This window comes from Haliaeetus leucocephalus, unplaced genomic scaffold (assembly GCF_000737465.1).
Source record: "Haliaeetus leucocephalus isolate CR32 unplaced genomic scaffold, Haliaeetus_leucocephalus-4.0 Scaffold656, whole genome shotgun sequence".
Taxonomy (NCBI): Eukaryota; Metazoa; Chordata; class Aves; order Accipitriformes; family Accipitridae; genus Haliaeetus; species Haliaeetus leucocephalus.
In genome coordinates this window covers 10,258,050-10,278,150 of record NW_010973092.1, presented here as the reverse complement: position 1 = coordinate 10,278,150, position 20,101 = coordinate 10,258,050, and the positions used below count along the sequence as shown (strand labels likewise).

The following is a 20,101-nucleotide window of genomic DNA, read 5'->3' as shown; positions in this document are numbered from 1 at the left end:
CTTCTCTATGACTGAAGCCTCTGCTCTGTTGTTCCTGTTTTCAAGTGTATTTGATCATTTACCCTGGTGTTAGAAAGATACTTAACTTGTTTTGTGATATTTATATTCTGTCTTGTAATATTGAACACTTAGGAAAAACGTCATGTCTGCATTTTCTGGTTGCAGAAAAAGAGCAGAGCAGCCTGTGCTGAAATGTGACTTTTCATGACAGTGCTTTGGCTTGGGTTTAGCAGATACAGATTTAAACAAGCCTTAGAGGTGACCTGCAGAGGAAAGAAATGGACTTGCGCCCTTTTTCATTTCTTTAGGATAGATACAAAAGACCTGAAAGGTTCTTAAAGCAAACTGCTTTTTTTCTTCTGTGCCTTTTCCTTTGGAAATGGAGGTGTCATTAATCTGGAAGATTGGGGTGACTGCAGGGCTATGGAGGTGTACGCTAAAGCCCTTGGAAAGCTACAGCAGCTGGGAAGGGCGTGAACTTTTAATCAGTACTGAAAATTGTGGGGTATTTTTTATATATTATCCGTTTAATGCTAATACCTAATTACGTCTTGGGGAGAAAAGAGGTTTTAGTAGTGCTGAGTGGGAACTTGTAATGTACTCACCCTGACCACAACAGCTCTCTCAAAGAGCCATAGTATGTATGTGGATGTAGTCTTTCTGATACTTTTAAGGTGAAAAAATAAGGAAGGGAGAGGGGGAGCAGACTTTAAAATTTCAACCCTAGCCCAAAATTTGCCAATCTTTTATTTATTTAAGAGAAAATAATTTCTACATGCCCTTCCATCTGCCTTATCACACCCAGCTTGAGAGGTTGCTCCCTTTTCTCACCTCTCTGTGCAGTCACACACTGAGGCCAGTGCAGGTGACTTACTTGCAAGATCGATATGTTTGATGTTTGCTTGTGCCTTGTTTCCATTTTTTTCCGTCTATCAAATACAATTCCACCAGCAGTGACAAAGGAGGGCCACGGAGCAGTCGTGTCGCTGGTGTGCTGCATCGCTTGGAGACCCCTGCTGCCTGTACTGCCCTGGGCCTCCCCCAGTGCCACCAGGGCTGCTTTGCTGGTGGGAGATTTTAGGCTGTGCTGAGGCTAGAAACCATCCATGGGGACTCAAACCTGTCTTTGAAAAAGCCTTGTGCTGTGTGTTGTACCAGTGAAATGAAGGTGCAAATGACGTGCTTGAGAGGGAGCCTGCTTGTACCCATGGTTTGAAACCCTCACCCGGAGCGGGCAGAGACCTTCCACCCTGGCAGTGGCCAACTGCTGCAACTGCCACCCGCAGCCAAGGAATGTTTGCACAGAGCAAATCGTGGTTGTCAGGAGATCTCATAGCCTGTGAACCTGCACTAACGCACTTCAGTGCTAATAGAATCAATTCTTTCGTAGCCTTTCAAATAAGGTTGGGTGACTCTTGGTCTTTAAAAGATTCAGAGGGAAAAGACCCAATTCTGGAGAGTTGGAGTCTGGTGACCTGAATTAGTGCCATACCTTAAAACATATGTACTAGGAAAACCAGAAACATGGCCCAGTATTCATGACTAGGGCAGAGTCATTGCTGAGATATGCACAGCTCAGGAAAAAGAGAAATAAAAACAAAGGAGGAGGTGTGGTATTTTATGTTAATGGTGAGTTAGTCTGTGAAGAAATAAAGAACAGCATAGATGAAACAGAATATTTGGGGGTTGGAGTCACTTTAGGGAAATCTGACTGGAGGCTTTGTTTTGGGGCTTGCTGGGGAAGTATATCAGCCATCCAGGAGTGGAGCTGACTGAAGTTGAAAGCTATGGTAGAAATCAAACTCGGAGAGTTTAATAGACTCGAGGAAGGGGCAGGAAAACCCCTTGGATTTCTTTGAGAACTAGCATGAGAAATCGCAGGCCTGACAGCAAGGACTGTTAATAAACCATTGTAATTCCACCTGATTAGAGAATGGCAAGTGTAACGTGTAGGCTGAAGAAGAAGAAAGGGATCTGGGTAATGACTGGCATGTTAGCCTGACCTTGGCAGTGCATAAGGCTTTTGAACAAATTTTAAAGGAAAGAATAAGTGGAGTCGTAGAGCTAAATGAAAAATGGGATAAAATGCACACAGATTTACCAGCTGTAGATTGTGCAGGTTAATCTGTTCCCTCTCTTTGGTAGGACAGCTGATTTCCCAGTCAAGAAAAATGCAACACATCTTATCTGTAAGGAATTTCAGAACAGTATTGCTCGTGGTCAAACATCAGCTGTACCATTTGATCAGGTCATCCTGGCTCAGGCAAATAGATTTTAAACTGGAGTAGATGAGGGCTGCTGAGGGGCTTGAGGGAAGTGCAAGGGGACACTAAAATCCTTGGGTTGTTTAGCTCAGCGCAAATGGAGATGGAGAAGAGCTATGGTTGCTGCCTACAAGTACATCAGGGTAGATGCTAGGAACAGGCAGAGGCTGTGGACGGTGGTGGACAAGGTTGGCATGAATGAGTGGGCATGGACAGTCCAGGAACATGTCTAGTCAGCAAGGTAACAAAAAGTGCTGCCAGGCATTATTGCAGGGAGCTGCTGAAACACCTTACCAGAAGGAGTGATGGAGGGAAAAAGCTGGCTAGTTCAGGATGGATACTTAGCCATTTTCAGGAAAAAAAAAATACGTAACAGACTGGGTGCAGTGTCATGGACAGAATCTGATGACCCAGCAGATCCCGGTTAGCTGTGTACGTTGTTTTATATAATACCAGAATTTTCCTTTCCAGGCCTCCCAGGTGCTGCCTGCAGAGGATGTGCATGAAGATGGGGAACCCATGCAAGTTGCACAGAGGTGAGTAGGGTGGTTTCAGAGTGTGGGGCTCATGGGCTCACTCTGGTGATGTGGGCTCTTCCACTCTCCCTGGAGTATTTTGGGGTGCAGTCTCACCAGGACTCGCTGCAGGGCCTGGCAGCAGGGCTTGCTGGAAAGGCTGTCTGCAGTTGCTGCTGTTAGGTATTCCTGGAAATACGTGGCTTTGGAGCAGTGTGGGAGAGAGGTGGGACACAACTGGGGAGAAGAGCTCAGTTACTTTATAAAACGTGCAAGGTGCATCCTTGTTCAAGTAGGAGGACTTGATCCTTGCCCTCTGAAGCTAATGTGACATGGTGCAGTAAAGCTGTGGAGATGGGTAGGTGAGCTGAAGGTGAGTTATAGCGATTCCATCACATGATCTGTCTGGGAAGGCACATAGGCAGCATGGTGGAGGGTTTACTGGATTTCTGTGTGTATTTTTATGTTCTTGCCTTACTGCTGAAGAGGAAAGAAGGGAGGGGGGAAGCCAGACGGCACTGCCTATCAGCCAAAGATAGAGTGCAGTGCTCCAGAAAAGCCACTTCAGCAGATGACAGGTGTGGGACAAGTCAACATGATTTTCTTCAGATTTAAGCTTACTCCTCTTTTCCTTTTTTTTTTTTTTTTTTTCCTTCTCCTTCCTGTGGGTGCAACTCTGCAGCAAAGGCTGTGGGAGAAGAAGGGCAAATGGGAGAGGATTCAAGGAGCAAGTTACAAGAGAGGCCAGATAATGTCATGTTTTTAATTTGCTGGGTTTTATAATTTAAACCTGCTTTGGAACAAAACTGCCAACTTTCTTCTGATCTAACAGCATTTGGCCTGAGCAGTTAATATCAATATGCAGAGTATGAAAAATCCCTCTTGCTTGCACCTTGCTAACAAGCTTAAAGCTCGCCTTGGGGAGCAGGAGGAACCTGTGGCTGCTGTTGCTGCTGAGGCTGATGAGTCTGTGACAGCTGAGGTCTGAGCTTGTGTGTTTGCATAGAAGGCAACGAGGTGTGCACTCTGCAGAGCTGGCCTCCCGCCTGCTTAAGGCAGAAGAGGCCAGGGCTGAATATGAAAAGAAGGGGACCTCTCTTGCTTGGTGTAGCTCATGGGGTTAGTTTGGGACATTCCCCAAGCCGCCCAGGAGCTCCTGGCTGTCCCCCTAGGGGCCGGGATGCACCTGGGTGCTGCGGTACCTCCTTGAGCAGCTGGCACATCTGCAGCAAGGCAAGAAATGGCTGCAGTCTTCGCAGTTTTGTGCACATTAAGTGTTGCCATCTGGCTCCTGGTAGTTTGCCAAGTGCAGTCCTCTCTCGGGTAAGGCTCAGGCACCCTGGCCGGCTGGCCTCAGCGCGCTTAATAGGAAAACACAGCTCTGAGCTGTCTGGAGGTAGTGAAGCAGTTTAGGAAGTGGCAGCAGTGAGAAGAGGCTCCTTTGCTTTCTGCGGGCCGCTCTGCCTGATTGCTTTATGCTTTGTGCGGAGCACGTTAGATTGGGGTTTTAATAAATGATTATAGGCTTTGTTACTGGGAGATAGTTGGTGTAGCAAGAAATGTGGTTTGACTTCAAATTGATTAGCCCATTTTATAAATGTCATAGCAAGTTGTTTTGTGTGAGTTTTTTTGAAGTGAGCCCTGATGTTGGACACAGAGTAAAACATGCTCAGCCTGGATTCATAACAAATGCTTTGAGATGCTTTATTTAGAGAGAAAAGCCACTTGTGATTTCCTATCAGAATTTTGTTATTTATCATAAATCAACAGTGGCTGTTCTCGCCTCTCTAAGGCCTGTGGTTGAGCTTAATAAATCTTCTATTTGTCAGTATGAGGATTCATGTTTTTAAAGTGTGTTCTTGCATACTTGATCAGACTAATCAGAAAGCCACGCAAAGCGCGGAGCATGTCAGCATGGGTGCCAGACTTACTCGGCAATGCCTGCCTGTTTGGGAAAGACATTGTGCAGTGTGAGGGAGGAAAAAAAAAAGGAGGAATCCGAAGGTCAAAACGAGAGGAGCAGTACCTGGTGCTGCTCAGAGGAACTGCTGTGGTAATGCTGTTAGGACTTTGCTGCAGGGAAGCCTTGCCTTGTGTTGCATCCGTGCTGCTTCTGGCTGCTGTGCACAGCGATAAGGAAGAAAATTAGCAGTGTGAGGAGGGAGAGGGTAATGCAGGATAAAGCAAGTCTGTGTCTTTCCTTTCTGAGGATTTCCTTCCTCAGACAGAAGGAAGCATGGTGCTGGTACCTGCACAACTCCCAAATCTTATAAGAGTAGAAAGTATCAAGAGAGTCCCACAGTTGTGAGCAGGTATTTTTGCTCCCCTGACATGAGATAGTGACCTGTCGTGCCTTTTTGTCAAGGCCTTCTAGAAGAAAAAATGTTCCCTTTGGGGTTTTTGCTTAGGACAGCATTTTACACCCGTATTTCACTGTTGTCCTGGTCATTTCTGGCTATCAGATATTGACCTCTTGGAAATTATGGCATCGTCTGCTGTTCTGAACTGTGTGAGGCAGGTGGGTGTGGCTGTCACCTACTGGATTGGATATTTATGTTATATTTATATTTTGAACAGCATCTCCATGTTGACTCCACTTGGCAGTAAAAGGAGCCCAGATACTGCCACAGAAAACTCTGCTGAAGAAGAGATCTCTGTTTGCCCAGGTAAGAGGCACTTGAGGATTCACAATTCTGAATTTTGCACTGAAAGTTGCACACTTATAAATTTCAGAGAAAAAAAGAGAATTTTCAAGTTATTTGAACAAAATAAGATTTCTTTCCCAGCTGTGTTTGTCAGGGCTGAAATTTTCCAGGTAATTTAGTTTGATTGCCTGGTTTTGAACCCATTTCTTCTAAGACAGTTCTGTGACCAGAGATTGCTGGGGACTTGCTGCTGAAGAGACACTAGGATGTACATCAATATGGAGCGATCACTCAAAACAAGGTGTCAGGAGTGGTCTCTTCAATGCAATCAAGAAGTTTTCAGATTTTTCAGTTTTGAGATATGTGTAAAGCATGAGAGCTGAAATAATTTTTGTCTTACATTAATTAAACATGTTTGGGACAACTGAGTTTTCTTCCTTGGTCTCGCCTACCATGTTTGAGATTTTCCAGTCCAGAGTTTTCAGTGAGAAAATTAATGAAGAGACCACTCCTGCTCATGAGCAGCTGTAGAGAGAGAGAGGTCATGGTGGTGCTTGGAGGCATATTTTGTTGCTAAGGAAGACGTGGAGGTCTGAAGAAGGTGCGACTGCGAGGCAGACCGCAGAACAGGAGCTCTGTTTGTCTCAATGCAAGGGAGAGCTCTATTCTTGCTTAGTCTCTATCCCAGCAAGTGTCCCACACGCTTTCCCTGTGTCTAGTCTCACTCCCCATGAAGCCGCAAAGCTGCGGTGGCTTTGTCCTCACACCACTGTGCTGTGACTTTTAACCCCTCATCTGGCTGTGTTGTTGCACGTTGTCTGATAACATTTGTGGCAAATCTAAAAAATGTTTTGAAGCTGTGAAAACACTGTTAAGAAATGGGCCATGTTACATCAAGTGAGGAGATAGTTTAGGGGCTGCAAACCTGTGCTGACATGGTGGTGTTTTTCTGTAGAGACCCAGCCGAGTCCACTGGAAACTATTGAGGTGGAGAGAGAAGAGCTGTGCTTGGGCAGCAGAGATGCACCTATGCAGGTAAAAGAGCTTGGAGTTGGGGAAGGGTCCTGTTTCCAGTCCTGCCGTCTAGACCTTGGTTCAGCTGGGCTGTGCTAGTGTTTGCCTTTGGGTAGCTGGGAGCTTGGGCTTCTGCTGTTGGGATCCTCACAAACACTTCCGTCTTCACTTTTCTTCACTGTGTCATAACTCCAGTCCCTTTTGGCTGGGGGCTGCGTGCAGCTGCTTTTGAGCCTTTCGGTCTTGTAGCTGGAGAGTTTTTATCAATTCCAGCTTGTTCTTTTCTACCATGCACACTGCTCTGCTGGAGGATGCCATCAGTGTGGACAGCAGCGCTGTTGCTTGCCCACGCTCAGAGGTTTAGTGCTGTGATGGTCAGTGATGCAGAGGGACCCCAGAAGCTGTGATGGGAGTCCTGGTAAACCTCAGTCACTCGCATTGTGACATGCTTTTCCCTGTTACAGTCCTCTGAACTTTGGTGTTTGTTCTCCACAGACAATCTCCAAGAAGCTGAGAGGAGAGGTTCTCCCAGAGACTGGGCTGGGATAAAGATTACTTTGGAGTGTTGAGGGCTGGTGGTGGTTTGCAGTCCAAACAGAGTGACCTGAGCCCAGGAATCTTGATTTCTGTGCAGTAATAGTTAATAGCAATAGTGAGTCAGTGGCAGGGCCATCCTCTTACCTCCTGATGCAGATGTGCACTGTTGTGTGGCTCCTTTCCCCATGTTGTCACACCTGTGCAGCAATTGCTTTGCAGCTGTCGCTGTACCGACATCTGACTTCAGTTCCTGCTTCTGATAAAACTCCCTTTGTCTATTAATTTAGAGAGTGATATCAAAGGGGTTGCCAAGTACTCCTCTGGCAGGGTACATGAATACAGAATCGTACAGCTCTTGACAAGAGGATTCATTTGTGGAAAGCTCATTCTGGGAGTCTGCAGCTTGTACAGTGCGTCTGCAGCTCCAGTGTCTCATTGTCACAGGCCTCTTAATAAACCAGCTTCTGCTCTTGTGTGCCTTTCATTCTGCAGGTATCTCAAAGCACTGCTTAGACAATTAGAGACTGTAGCAGGGAGAGGCGGCGGTCCTGTGCTGAGCCAGGTAGCCGCAGCCACCAAAGCATGTTCATGACCCATTTGGCTGTGGGCAGGACACTGTCTTGTCCCTTGTGCTTTGCAGAGGGTGCCCTGGGTCTCACACCTTTGCTAGATGATCAGCACAAGGTGATCAGCACAGTGTTTGGAAGCGGTGCAGTGGGGCTTCCTAGGGATTTTTTGACAACATTATTGTTGGCAGCAGGTACTGGTCCAGAGCCTGAAGCCCTCCAGGAAGACAGCAGAAACAGCTTCCATGTGCATCAGCAGTTAGCATGAAGTGAGCGTAGACCGCTGGGACTGACTTCTTCCTAGCAGATGCTGAGCCAGGACACAGGAGTCTTGTTGTTGAGCTCAGCCTCTAGCATTGCTCTTGGCTGGCTGTTGGCTGCAAGTACTATGTCTTGTAGGCAATTTCCTCTGCTAAAGAGGAGAGGCAACAGTCTCTGCCTCTGACAGGGGTGATTGGTTCTGCAGCTGAGGTTTTCTAGACTGTTACAGCAAGATTTTGTACAAGCAGTTTTGGGACTGTGGTGTCTTTTGTTACAAAATGTTGCATTTCCATTTAAAATTAGTAATTTACCACTGAATGTAGGTGGGCAGGGTGTGCAGAATTGGTGATCTAAGATTGCTTTAAAAATGGTAGCTAGAAGGAGCAGTGCCTGCTGCTTTTCCCATCATATTTTTTATGTGTGTTGTCTGACTAGGATAATGCGGGTTGATCTGATCATTCATATTTGACACATCTTGTTTTTTACGGCTCCTCTATGTGACGCCCCACGGTGAGGACTTCACAAGATGTAGTGACACTGAGATGTGAGAGCGGGGTATGAGTGCTAATGCTGTAAGTGATGTACTTCAACAGCCTGTGTTCGGCTGGAGGAACTCTTGTGGCAACTCCTCCGCAGAAATCCAGGGCAGAGAGCCTCCCTGGAAATGAGAGAGGTATTCCTGGGGATCGGTGCCATAGCCTTTCAGCCGGTGTCTGGGAGAAATGCGTTTTGTGAGTTGGATTCTCAGTTTAAGGCCCAGTCCTGCAATTTTTTGCAGAGCTCCTCTGAGTCAACGAAGCACCCTCCTTCCCTTTAGGACATAAAAATCAGGATCAGACCCTCATTTGGAAAAGCAAGTAATAAACTGAGTAATACGACAAAGCACTCCAGTGGCACTGAGCATCTTGGCTGACCTCAATTACTGCTTCTCTGAAATCATACCATTGGAAGGAAGCAGACAGCAGTTTTGCTGCATACTGTCTACATGTCACTGCTTAGCCTTAAGAACAGAAAACTCTCCTATGTTATTTTCCTATAGGTTTCTTCTACATGGTTAATATTTAAATACCTTTTTTTAATCATTGCAGGGAGGGAAAGGTTCTTTCTTAAATGTGGAGAAATCTTGTAGCAAGCCTGACTAGGCGGAGATCTAGTTATGAGTGAGATGGCAGCAGTCTGCTGTGTCTTGGGAACATCAGTAGCGTAGGGAGCAGTCTGTATCTCCGCGGGTGGGTAGCGGTGCACCTTTGCAGCTGTGTAACCAATGCAGAAAGAGAGTATCAGTAAGTGTTAATGGCATCTGGAGAACAAACATGGGCTGTGACATTTTGCCCTGGCGAAAAGCCACTGCTAGTAATTTTGTGTGACATGGATTTTTAATGGTATTGCCTCTCTCCTTGATCTGTGTCCCCTCTGATGACTGCTTCAGCCACCTCCTCTAGAGAGGAGGAGCTTCCCAGTGATCTCTCCAGACTCCCTAAGAGCACAGCAGCCTCCTTTCATCCTGGGGGAAGCTGTGTTCCCAGACAGTGCCGCCTGTGTAGTGTGGATCATGTCCAGAAACTGATGAGCACAAGTCAGGTGTTGAACTCTTGCTTTGCCCCATGAATTTTCCATCAGTTTCGCTTCTGAGCTTTCTTGATTAATGGAAGCTTCGACATTTTTCCGCTGTAGTACAGGTGATGTTTGCCTCAAATGGTGTGCATGGCTGTGCAGGGAGGTTTCACCATGATTCAGAAGGACATGTTGCCTTTGGAAGAAGAATTAGTTATTAGTGCTGCACAGTTTACTCAGCCAGTGATGTTATTTCTGACCAGTATGTGATGAAGGGAGAATAAAACTTTCCAAGAAAAACTGAGTCTGTGGGAGGGTGAGTAGCTACCAGACAGCACAGAGCTCTGCACCTAGCAAAAAAAGAGAAATGGCACAATTAACTGTCTGGCTAATTTTTTCTTCTTCTTCCTTAGGCTGGTGGAGATGAAGATGCTGGCAGGACTGTGTCTGAGCGCAGTCCTACAGCTGCTGACCATGTGTCGTGCCCGTTGTGTGATCAAGGCTTTCCAGCTACGGAGATCGAGCTGCATGCCATGTACTGCAACGGCATCATGGGAGAGGAGGACGGTCCAGGTCTGCCAAGCGCTGCTTCTGTGTGTTTGCTCTTTGTGCTCATAGCCCTGTCCTGTTACTTGTGATCAGGTGCTGCAGTCTTGTCCCTCTTGGGATTTTGGTGCGTGGCGTGGCATATAGGAAGGTTTGTTCGCTCTGCTTTGTTCTATCTCCAAGCTGGGCAGGAGAGTGTTATCGGAGGTTCCTGTGTTTCCAGCACTGAGACATCTTCTCTCTGATCGACTTTGTAATTAATCACATTATTAGTCCCTTGGAAAGCGTGTGAATATTACCCCAGGATCTAGCTCTGGATGTTTCAAGCAGTACTCGTAAGACATGTGTGTTTTGTTGAGGACCTGCAGAGAATCTGCCAGTGGTAGAAAATGGCAGACTCCTGAGCCACGCATCCTTCAGGGCTCTTGAGAAGGGAGAATGTTCTGTACCACTCCAAGTACGGCCTGCACTCTGCAATGAGTCTGACATTTGTATTTGCAAAAATGGCTTCAGCTGCAAGGGATTGCAGAAAAGTTTCCCTCTTGTTCCTCTAAAATTACAAAATGATAGCTATCAATCTGGGAGTTTGGATTTTTCTCCTTCATGTGAAGAGTGAGGCATAGAAGCACAGTTAGAATGCCCATATTAATCCTCTTTGCAGTCTTCTCCGTATCAATTTTCCATAGCCAACCTTTGTGGAGCTTAAGTGAACAAATATACCGGTTGGTTATCAACATATTCAATAAGTTATGTTTTAGCTGCTGCTTGAAATGTAAAGTCTGTGTTAGCACAATGTCAGGTAATATCAAAGTAGTAGCTTGTAATAAGATTAACTTTTCAGGTTGTGAATATATAATTTTCAGTTACATACTGGGTTATTAAATGCAACCTAAATCTATGATGTTTAAGCAATTTGAGCAAATCAGAGCTAGTACAAGAACTGTAACTTCTGCATTCCTCTAGCAGGAGGAAGTTTCACCATGTAATCTTAATGCAGAGTTGATATAGTTTTAAAATACAAGGTTCCTGTTATACTAAATCTTTGGGGATATGACATGGGTCCTGTCAAGATAATAGGAGCCAGAGTAGCAGCTGATACTGCTTGGTGCTTAATTTTGGTGGGGAGTTCTCTCTACAGGCACAAACGAGCTACTAATATGAAGCGTTCAGCTCAGGCAAATTGCAAATTATCACAGTTCCTCTCCCATCCTCAACACTGATAAAGGTCTTATCTGTGCTACAAAATGGAGCGGAATTTTTAGTATGCCTTTTAGCAAGAATGTCTTTGGCCCTGTGGTAATTGGGTCCCTGGTGTGGCTGGACTGTGAGTATATCCATTGATCCTGGGGAATCCTGACTGTGATCAGGAAAAGGCTTTGAATTCTTCAGCAGTGTGAGGGAATTTATTCTTTCCTTTGGTGTTGGCTTTCAGCAGGATGGAGTTCAAGGCTGGCCTCTCCACTCTGCTTCCAGACTGGTCTCATTGGGGATGTTTGTAAGGGTAGTTATTTTGGAATTGCTACTCTGCTGTTCTGGCTTGTTCAGAACAATCCCCCTGTAAGAAAACTAGCCTGGAATAAAAGGGATTTTGGTCTACAATAATGGCTCTAAGCAGAGCAATGGTTTTGGGACAAAATCACAATAATTTGGGTTTTATATTGCCAGTTATTCTAGTATTTTCCCTGTAGAGACCAGGCTTTATTAGCCATAACAGTCTGTGATGCCTGTGTTGTTTGCACCAGGACTCTTTGCAGGACTATGGGCTTCCTGGACTTGGAGCAGCACGTAACGTGGGGCAGAATCCTGCCTGCTGCTGGGGCTCTGGCTTGCAGGGCACCTCGTTATGGTTCCCAGTGGCTGTGCAAAGGCAGCAGTCACCCGGGGAGGTCTCAGCTGATGGGCTGGTCAGTGGGGTTTGGGTCGAATAGGAAGGGATGATGTTTAGCTCTGAGCAGAGGCCAGACAGTAACCTAGCACAGCTGTGCAGGTACAAAAGGACTCTGTTTCCAGGGCTGTTACCTTGGCATCCATCACTAGCACAAAATTCATAGGTAAAGCTAATGCATGGGGAGAAAAAAAGAGGTGGAAGAATTGTCTTCTGAAGCAAATGCCAGCTCCTGTGTGGGTCCAGCAGCTGTTCTCTACTGCTGCAGCGCTGTGTGCTCTTGGCTGGCTGTTGGCTTCCTCGAGAGCACAGCAACAGCCTTGTGCAAGAAAGAATCAAAGTTCTGCCCTCTAATCCATGTCCCGATCTGTTAAGAAAAGATGGCTTCAGTTTTCCTTTGGTGCACTGGGTCAGGGGTTCCTGGTCTGTCTTTGGACTTATTAATTTGATTTACTCCTGATGTCTCTAGAATTGCAGATTATGCAGTCCTGCAGACTATAGCTGTCAGTGGTTTTCGTTTTAAAATTACAAAAGGATGGGTTCTTGCTGGTTTTACTTCTCTTCTTCCCTCTTCTAATCATGCACCAAAGTCTTTCAGTATTATGTATCAGGAGGCCAGCTCAGTCTTGCTGATATTTAAGGACAGGTTTTCAAATGAGTTAGCTGGGCAAGATGAGTTACTTCCCCTGCGTACGTACATGGTTGCCCTGGCTGAATGCCCAGACCACCAAATACCTGGGCAGTATGAAAATCTGATCATGAATTTCCATTTTCCTGTGGTCTGAGTAAATAAAAAAAGAAGAGCCTGCTGTTGTGTTAGCTACTATACCAGGCTGGGGAAGGTTCAGGTCCTGGGTTTCCAGCTCAGTGACTGGTATTAATTCCAAGTGAAGAGTGGAGCTGTGGAAGTGCTATGCCAGCTCTCTCTTCCTTCATGCACTCAGCTGAAGGGCTTGCTTGTGTGAGAGGGACTCTCTTCTGGAGACACCGCATCCAAGGCCTGTTGCTGCTGCCAATGCAGGAATCTGCTGGTCTCAGTCTGTTCCTCTTGCCATCCATCTATATGCTCCCAACCTCTCAATTCCCAAGTGAGCCCAGGAAAATGAGGATTTGGTATATCCCTTCCTCCCAAAGCCTCAAATGCAACCTGATGCAGCTGTCAGTCTTCAGCAGCAGCACTGGTGCTGTTAAAAAGCTCCTGACATCAATAGAAGTGGCACTGATACAGCAGAAAGAGTAACAGAATGGGTGCAGAGGAAAGCTTCATCACTGCTGAGAAAGGACAAGATGCTGGCGAGCCTGCCACTAACAGGATCCTGCACAAAAAGTGGTACGGTTGGTAGTGAGGATGAGGAGGAAGCTGGTGGGTCGAACTGCAGGTGGGTTGTGCAGTAAGGTGAGGAGCTTGGTGACTATGGCCTCTCAGCTTCACGTGCTGACCTGACATGGCAGCTCCAGAAGGTGTCTGCGGTGGACGTGCTGATAGCAGGGCTGTGCTGGGGAGTTTGCTCTTCTTCCCCAGGGTGTGAGCTGGAGCCAAGCAGGCCAAGGATGACTTGTCAACCAGAAGAAATGCCGAGCCAGGGAAATGGTTGTTCTCGGGCTACAGAGTGTGTCTGACCCAGCAAAGAGCATTGCATCTGGGAGAGTTACAAGGCTCCTGTCACACAGTGGGTCAGCGCTGCTCTGTGGTGGGGATTTTCCCTACGGCAAATGTTTTCCCAAATTCTGAACCCCCTTCCTGTGGGTGGCTGGTGTGTTTTGGCAGGGGTCGTGCCTCATCAGCTGGCCCTGTTCTCTCTCCTGTGCCTCTGCTTCCAGCAGCACAGCTGGGGGTCTTCCCCTGGGCAGCTACAGAGCTGGTCCCAGACATCTCTAATGGGCCCATTATGCCAGATGTGTTCACTGCTTTCAGAAGAAAATCGCACTGATTAACACCTGAGCTGGTGCATGAGGCTTCCGAGATGGTGTTAAAGGAATATTAACGAGTGCACACTGATTTGGAGAGCAGCTTTCACCATGCTGTCAAACGCACATGTTAGTTGGGTTGTTGGGAGGCTGGATGGCCAGGGGGGCAGCCGTGGCTATCAGTCCTCCTAGTCAGGCTGCCACTTCGAATCTGGGCCAGGCTAAGTTAAAGAGAGACGTCCGCTTCAGTGCCTGTGAGAAATGAGCCGTTGGTATCAGTCATCGCCTACAAGACGATACCCACATCCTAGGAAACGCTCAAGCTTGTTTCTTCAGTGTGGATGTCTCCCGTCAGCCCCAACAGCTCTCGAGCATCTCACAGTGCATTTGCTGGTCGTGGCTGCAGATCAGTGATTGTTACTAAGGAAAAGGCTGTGTTGTATCAGCATCATGGATAGATATTGGGGTTGCCTAACACTCTGGAAATGGGGTTTTGCTAAAACTGAAGGATTCCCTTTGTTCTGTACAAAATTTGTGTCCCCCTTTCTTTATCACAGATAATGTGCCAACAATAACAGGTTTGTCATGCCTATATTTTGGATTCAGACCTTTCTTCTAGCGAGAGTATGGGAGGCAATGTTACCGGGCTGTGAAATAGCTCCCTGCATTGTCCCTTTAGCCAGCTTGCTCAAGAGTGCTTACTGTGACGTGACGTGTTTTGGAGCTGGAGTCTTGAATGTCCCTGGTGAAGCAAGCTAAGCTATCTGATATGCTCCCTGAGGATCTTTGCTGGTGGCATGTCAACAGGAATACCCTGAGAGGAATTTGACTGAAAGAGACAACGCTCCGATGTGCTCCCTGCAGATGCCTGGAGAGCAGGTTTGGAAGTGCTGCTTGGGCTTGCTGAAGGAACAGAAATTGTTGGACCCGTCATCAGTGTGCTGGTCAGCTGGGATCTCGCTAGCTACCCACGTGTGTCAGAGCTGGCCCTTCTCTGCTGCTGCTGGAGAGCAGCACCACTGATGCTTAGCCCTGGTAGATATCTTCATCCGGAGGCCACACAGAGCTGTATGTGGACAATAGTACAGATCACCCCTCATTCACATGGGCAGTGGAAAAAGCAGCGAGTGTAGGCTAATTGTTGTAACCTTCCCTTTCCAGCATGAGCTGTATCCCTCGCCAGCAAGGCTTGCCCTTCCTACCACATCTGCAGAAGGGCTGGTGCCTCTGCACAGCCCCTGCCTCAGCTCTCCTTCCTCCCGAGCTCACAGTTACCACACTCTCTCCCCTGCAGTAGGCACGGGTGCTTAGTTTGGCAGGGAGTAGTGCTGTGCTGCTGGAGCAGCTGTGTAACTCTTCTCCCAGGCTGTTGCGCTGCTGCATGTTGGCTTTAAAATCACTGTAAACTACGTATTGTTGATCCAGCTGTTTCTGGCAGAAGACAAGTTACAGTGTGAAATGACTAGCTGGTCTCTGAGTCCAGGGAAGGTAACTTCTTCAGTATGACCCCAGAAGAAAGAATTGGCCAGCTACCTCTTCTGCAGGAAAGAAGACCATGCCCATCCCAGTCTAGTATTTCTTTGCCTCTACCATCACTTCTGCTGCAGCCTTGAGTGGAAGCAATTGAAATTTGTTGCATTTGGACATGGTGTAGGGATGCTTTTAGGGTGGATGGCAGGTAACCTTTTCTGTTTTTTCTCCAGTGCTCACCCGGCGTCAGAGAGAGGCAAGAAGTAAAGCTGCCAGTGGTGAAAGCGGCCCAACATCCTTAGACATTGACAAGTAAGTAGGTATGCTTGCTCCTCCAAGATTGTTTCTGTGCTTCCATTCTAACTTGCCTGTGGATGTCTTTATTCCTGTATAAATGCTGGCTGTTGGCCTTATATCAGTGTTTCCCTAAGAAATTGCCTTCCCTCAGTGCCTCTTGTTGCAGTGCTGGCTATGTTTAAACTGAAGCAAGAGGAATTTGCTGTTCTCAGATTGTTTATTTTTGCACTAATTTCCTTTCAGTCCAATCCATGGCGGGTCAGGGATGTGTGGTCTCTGGCGGCTGTGGGGGGAGCTGTAGCTAAAATGGTGCTAACTCAGCCAGTTTCTAATGGGAGATATGAGGTTGGTAACCCTGGGAAAAGAAGAGGCTAGGACAGGGAGGCTGTCAACATGGCACCTGTAGTGATATTCTTAATTAAATTAGACTTTCAGAATAGCAGTGGCTTTGTTTAATCTCTTCCCGTGCAGCCCCTCCTCCTGCCACCCACACAAAGCATCATAAGAGAGGATCTGACAGTAAAATCCCTGCTATGGAAGCAATTTTGCTGTTACAAACAGTGGATGGCAACATCACTAATGGAATTAGGCTAATTATAGAGAGGACAGCTTCTGTTTAGACACATTATCTGGGTAATCAGCACTGACTGGAAAGAAAATACGGGAAAAGTACTGCAGAGTTTTGCTCGATGGGGTCTCTCCATACAGCATTTTAGAGCCTGGGGTGAGTTTTACTAGGCGAGTACTGCTTATCAAACTGAACACAGTGCTGCTGGGGCTGGTCCCTGGGGGCTCATCTCTTCTTGGAGATGGTCCATTCCTGAATAGCTCCCTGGGTGGATGCTCCCCTCCTGAAGAACTGGTGCCCTCTTCTGCATGGTTCAGTCCCTGACGAGAGCTGGTGTGGAAGCAAGTGTAGCTGTGTAAATCCATGCCTGACCTTCATCTCCTTTCACCCAAGATAATTTTCTTTCCAGGCATGCTTGGTTGTCCTGTGTGAGCCTGGGCATCTTCTACACAAATGAGGGGGTTTGAGGAGCACACTGTGCCAGCCCCCCAGCAGGAGCGCGTGCTCTGCATTCCTTTCCCAATGTGGCATGATGTAAAATAGAGACAGTGCAGAGAAAGACTTGATTTACTAGGCAGACAAGTTCATCCAGCCCTGGTAAAATGTCTCTCTGATTTAACACACTTGGTTTGCTTTTCAGGCAGAATTCAGCTCCCCTTTGCAAAGCCCTCGCACTTCATTTCTGTGGATTTTGACAGGGTGCTTTATGTCTGGGGAGAAATCAGTGGTGTTTGAGATAGTTAGATGAGCAGATTTGATTACCATCCCGCTGCTGCAGCAGCAGGATACAGAGGAACAGGCGGGAAAAACTGATAATCACTCAGTCTTTGCGATTGGTGCCTGCCTGACCCTACTGAGCGAGACCCGATCTGGTGACATGTCTTCTCCGTGGCGTGGCCTGGAGGAGGAAAGTCACTGCTGGTGGCTGGTAGCCCAGTGCAGGGCGAATCCTAATGCAGTGCTCTGTCCTTTGCTGCCTGGCAGGTGTGAGAAGTGCTACCTCTGTAAGTCACTGGTGCCACTGCTGCAGTATCAGAGGCACGTGGACAGCTGCCTTCAGGCTGCTAGGCAAGCTCAGGGAACCAGGAGGCTGCGAAGCGCCAAGGTGAGGGGCAACCCTGCAGACCATCTCCTTTGCTTTGCGCTGGGTTTGGGGCTGGGTTGGCAGCAGGAGCTGTTGCCCTGGTTGATGGGATGAGCTGACCTGGTGTAGGATTGCCTGTCCCTGTGGGCCGCTGTGGCCAGAGAACTCGTTGCCCTCCTTCCCACGACGCTCTGCAAGAGCATGGACCAGTCCCAGAGGTGAGCTAATCCAGCAGAGCTGCCAGTAACCTCTCCAGCAGGCAGGCAGCCAGGGCTGTCCCGCTGCCAGACAGCGTGCCTCAGTCCTGCAGGCTTCCTCGGCTGAATATAGATGGAGTGGAGGGATAGTATCAGGGTGACAAGCACATCTGACTGTATCCACAAGCCCTTTCCCATGGGGAGGGCTTCAGAGCCAGAGCAGGGAGAACCGCTCAGTGCTGGGAGCAAACCGCAGCATCGCAGGAGAAATGTGGGGGAGCGAGTGTGGTGGAGGTGTGCTGGGTGTGGGGGATGTGTCTTGCTAGAGGAGGTGGGAGGCAGGAGCGTGGGTAGCAGCTGGCTCACAGTCAGTCGCCAGGTGTTTGCCCCCACTGTACTTCTTCCTGCTTGTGGCAGTCCTGGGGGAGCACAGAGAGGGTCCTCCCAGGCCTTCCCGCTGGTTCCTGCAGGCAAAGCCCTAGTGCTGCGGCTTTGCCTGCGTTCAGAAATGTGATTCTCAGCATGAAGATGCAACATGATGTCTTAGTTTTCGTATAATCCCTTAAATCCATCACGGGCCTCAGCCCTTGGGGATTCAGATGCAAATGATGAGATTTCTGGTTGATGATTTTGGCTGGGATACAGCCAAGTGCTGCGTGGTTCAGAGTACTGCAGGGCACGGCTGCTCCTGCATGTGACAAGCTCCGTGGGAACTGTTTGACTCTGTCCCTGTGCCCCACAGCCAGCTGGCGTGCAGGGTCCTGCACGCAGGCGCAGACACAGGGCATGGGGGAAAGGTGCTGGCGCCAGGTGGCTCTTTGGGATGGCTCAGCAAGGCTTTGTGTTTCCTCTGGCCCTGCCTTGTCCAGAGGTGGCAGCTCAGGTGGCAGCTCACCGGGGGAGCAGGTCATGCCTGAGCATGGGCTGGCCCGTTGGAAAGCTTCCTAGTGGCACTCTTGGGCTTGCGGGTTCCTGCCGCGGCCCGTTTTGGGGTGCTTTGCAGCTCCACTCTGCAGCTGGGATGCCAGTGCCTTCTAGAGCAGTTCTGGGGGTAGGGAGCAGCCGGGAGAGGGGACTTTGCTGGGCCAGAAAAGCTCAAAGCAGCCAGGCTAAGTGGTCTTCCCTTAGCCTGGGTGACCAACACGGCTGCATCTTCCCAGGAGCTGAGAGGGGACACAAGATGTGTGTTCCTCGTCTGTCTGTGCTCTGGAAGAAGGCCCTTCCCTCCAGCACCAAGCCCCCTGTACCTTTGGACAGAGCAGGACGGAGCCTGCCCTCAGAGGCACAGTGCTGGGGGATGTAATTTCTCTGTCACAGCCCTGTGCTCGCTGGCTGGCCTTGGGGGTGGCTTCCTGCACCATGGCCTCCCTCCTTACTGGGATCTGCTTGATTAACTTCTCTCAGCTGCCTCTGCTTGGGCACCAGTCAGGCTGGGCAGGGGGCATTGCCCTTCCTCTTGGCAGCTGGCCATGCTCAGCTGGAGGCTCTTGGAAATGCAGTGTTCCCTCTTGTGCCCAGCCTGACCCAGTGGGATGAGGGAAAGTGTGGCCACAGGGCCACCCTGGCTATGGGGTCTCCTGATGGCAGTGTGATGGTGGTTCTCCTCTCCTTGGCAGGACGTTGGAAGGCAGGAGAGGGGACTCCTCAGGATGCTGGAGCTCTCGGAGAGCAAGTCTGCAGGTGGGAAGCTGCTTTCTGTGCTTGCCTGGCTGGGTCAGGGCTGCCCTTTCCCAGCTTTCCCCTTCCAGTCCTGGCTCGGCCTAGGCTGTGCTGGGCCGGCCAATTCCCCCTGAAGAAGGGGTCTGTTCTTGAGCAGAGCAGGAGGCTGTGGGCTTAGCTGGCTGTTGACATGCCCCAGCTGGCTGCACCCATCCCTGCCTGTGCTCAATGGACCTGTGCCAGTGCCCAGAGCCCTTGCAGGGGTAGGGGTGTGCTTTGGACCATTGCACCAAGAGTTGCCCAGCTTTCTGGGGGGGTGGCAGCATGCTGCTGTCCCTGCCTGCACACCGGTGCTTCCCTTTGTGGATCCAAGGACAGGAGGAGATGGGGAGAAATGCTCTCAGCAGCACCCTCCTTCCCTTGCCCATGGCTCACGCCGGAGGGTGGCCAGGCAGGGCTGACGTGTGCTCTTGTTGCAGGTGCTGATGCGGGGACCCCCCTCACTGGAGTAGGAGACCAGCAGTCCCCTCCCACACTCTCAGCCAGAGACGGGGAGCCGGTGGCAGACAGCTACAGCTCCCTTCGGCGCCTTCCTTTCGACGTCTCCCCTGCAAAACCCAGCATCTCCTCAGAAGCCACGGACTGCATGGTGGACTCCGAGCCGCATGTGGCTCTTCACTTGGGCAGCCAGCAGTCGACCAAAGGCTGCCACCGGAGAAGGCGCAAGTTCTGAGGCCAGGGGTCCAGCAGGTCCCCCCAGCAGCTCCCTGCACTCTGGCGAGGGTCTGCACGGCAGTTACCCCTGCTTCACCTGCAGCCTTGTTCTTTCTCCCACCCACCCCCCTTTTATATGTTTTCTACGACCTGTGCAGGGAGCGCCGGGTGGAGAAGTGACTGTGTGTTTTATAGGTGCCTGTGCAGCTTTGCTCTCTGTTAAAGAAATGGAAATATATTTATGTATGTTTTTATGAAACTGCAGCAATACGGAGGAGCTGTGCTGTCTTTCTCTGGGGAAAGGGAGGCACCAGCGGGAGGAGAGGAGGTCCAAAATCACACTGCCCAAGGCCTGTCCTTGGGCTCTGGGGAGGAGTATGAGCTGGAGGACCCCCTGGGCAGGGGGCTGCAGTGCTC

General features: G+C 49.0%; 1 protein-coding gene across 3 annotated transcripts in view; it reads left to right on the top strand.

Moving 5' to 3' along the window:
• Nucleotides 1-19,948, top strand: part of UIMC1 (ubiquitin interaction motif containing 1) — a 36,141-nt gene extending 16,193 nt beyond the window's left edge. For all 3 annotated transcript variants that reach the window (XM_010579023.1, XM_010579022.1, XM_010579025.1), the window contains 8 exons: nucleotides 2,736-2,800; nucleotides 5,357-5,445; nucleotides 6,380-6,459; nucleotides 9,770-9,929; nucleotides 15,399-15,477; nucleotides 17,015-17,135; nucleotides 18,928-18,991; nucleotides 19,450-19,948. In XM_010579023.1, the coding sequence (XP_010577325.1) occupies nucleotides 2,736-2,800; nucleotides 5,357-5,445; nucleotides 6,380-6,459; nucleotides 9,770-9,929; nucleotides 15,399-15,477; nucleotides 17,015-17,135; nucleotides 18,928-18,991; nucleotides 19,450-19,703 (912 nt within the window). In that variant the 3' untranslated portion in view covers nucleotides 19,704-19,948. The remainder of the gene's footprint in view (nucleotides 1-2,735; nucleotides 2,801-5,356; nucleotides 5,446-6,379; nucleotides 6,460-9,769; nucleotides 9,930-15,398; nucleotides 15,478-17,014; nucleotides 17,136-18,927; nucleotides 18,992-19,449) is intronic.
• Nucleotides 19,949-20,101: the final 153 nt, after the last annotated feature.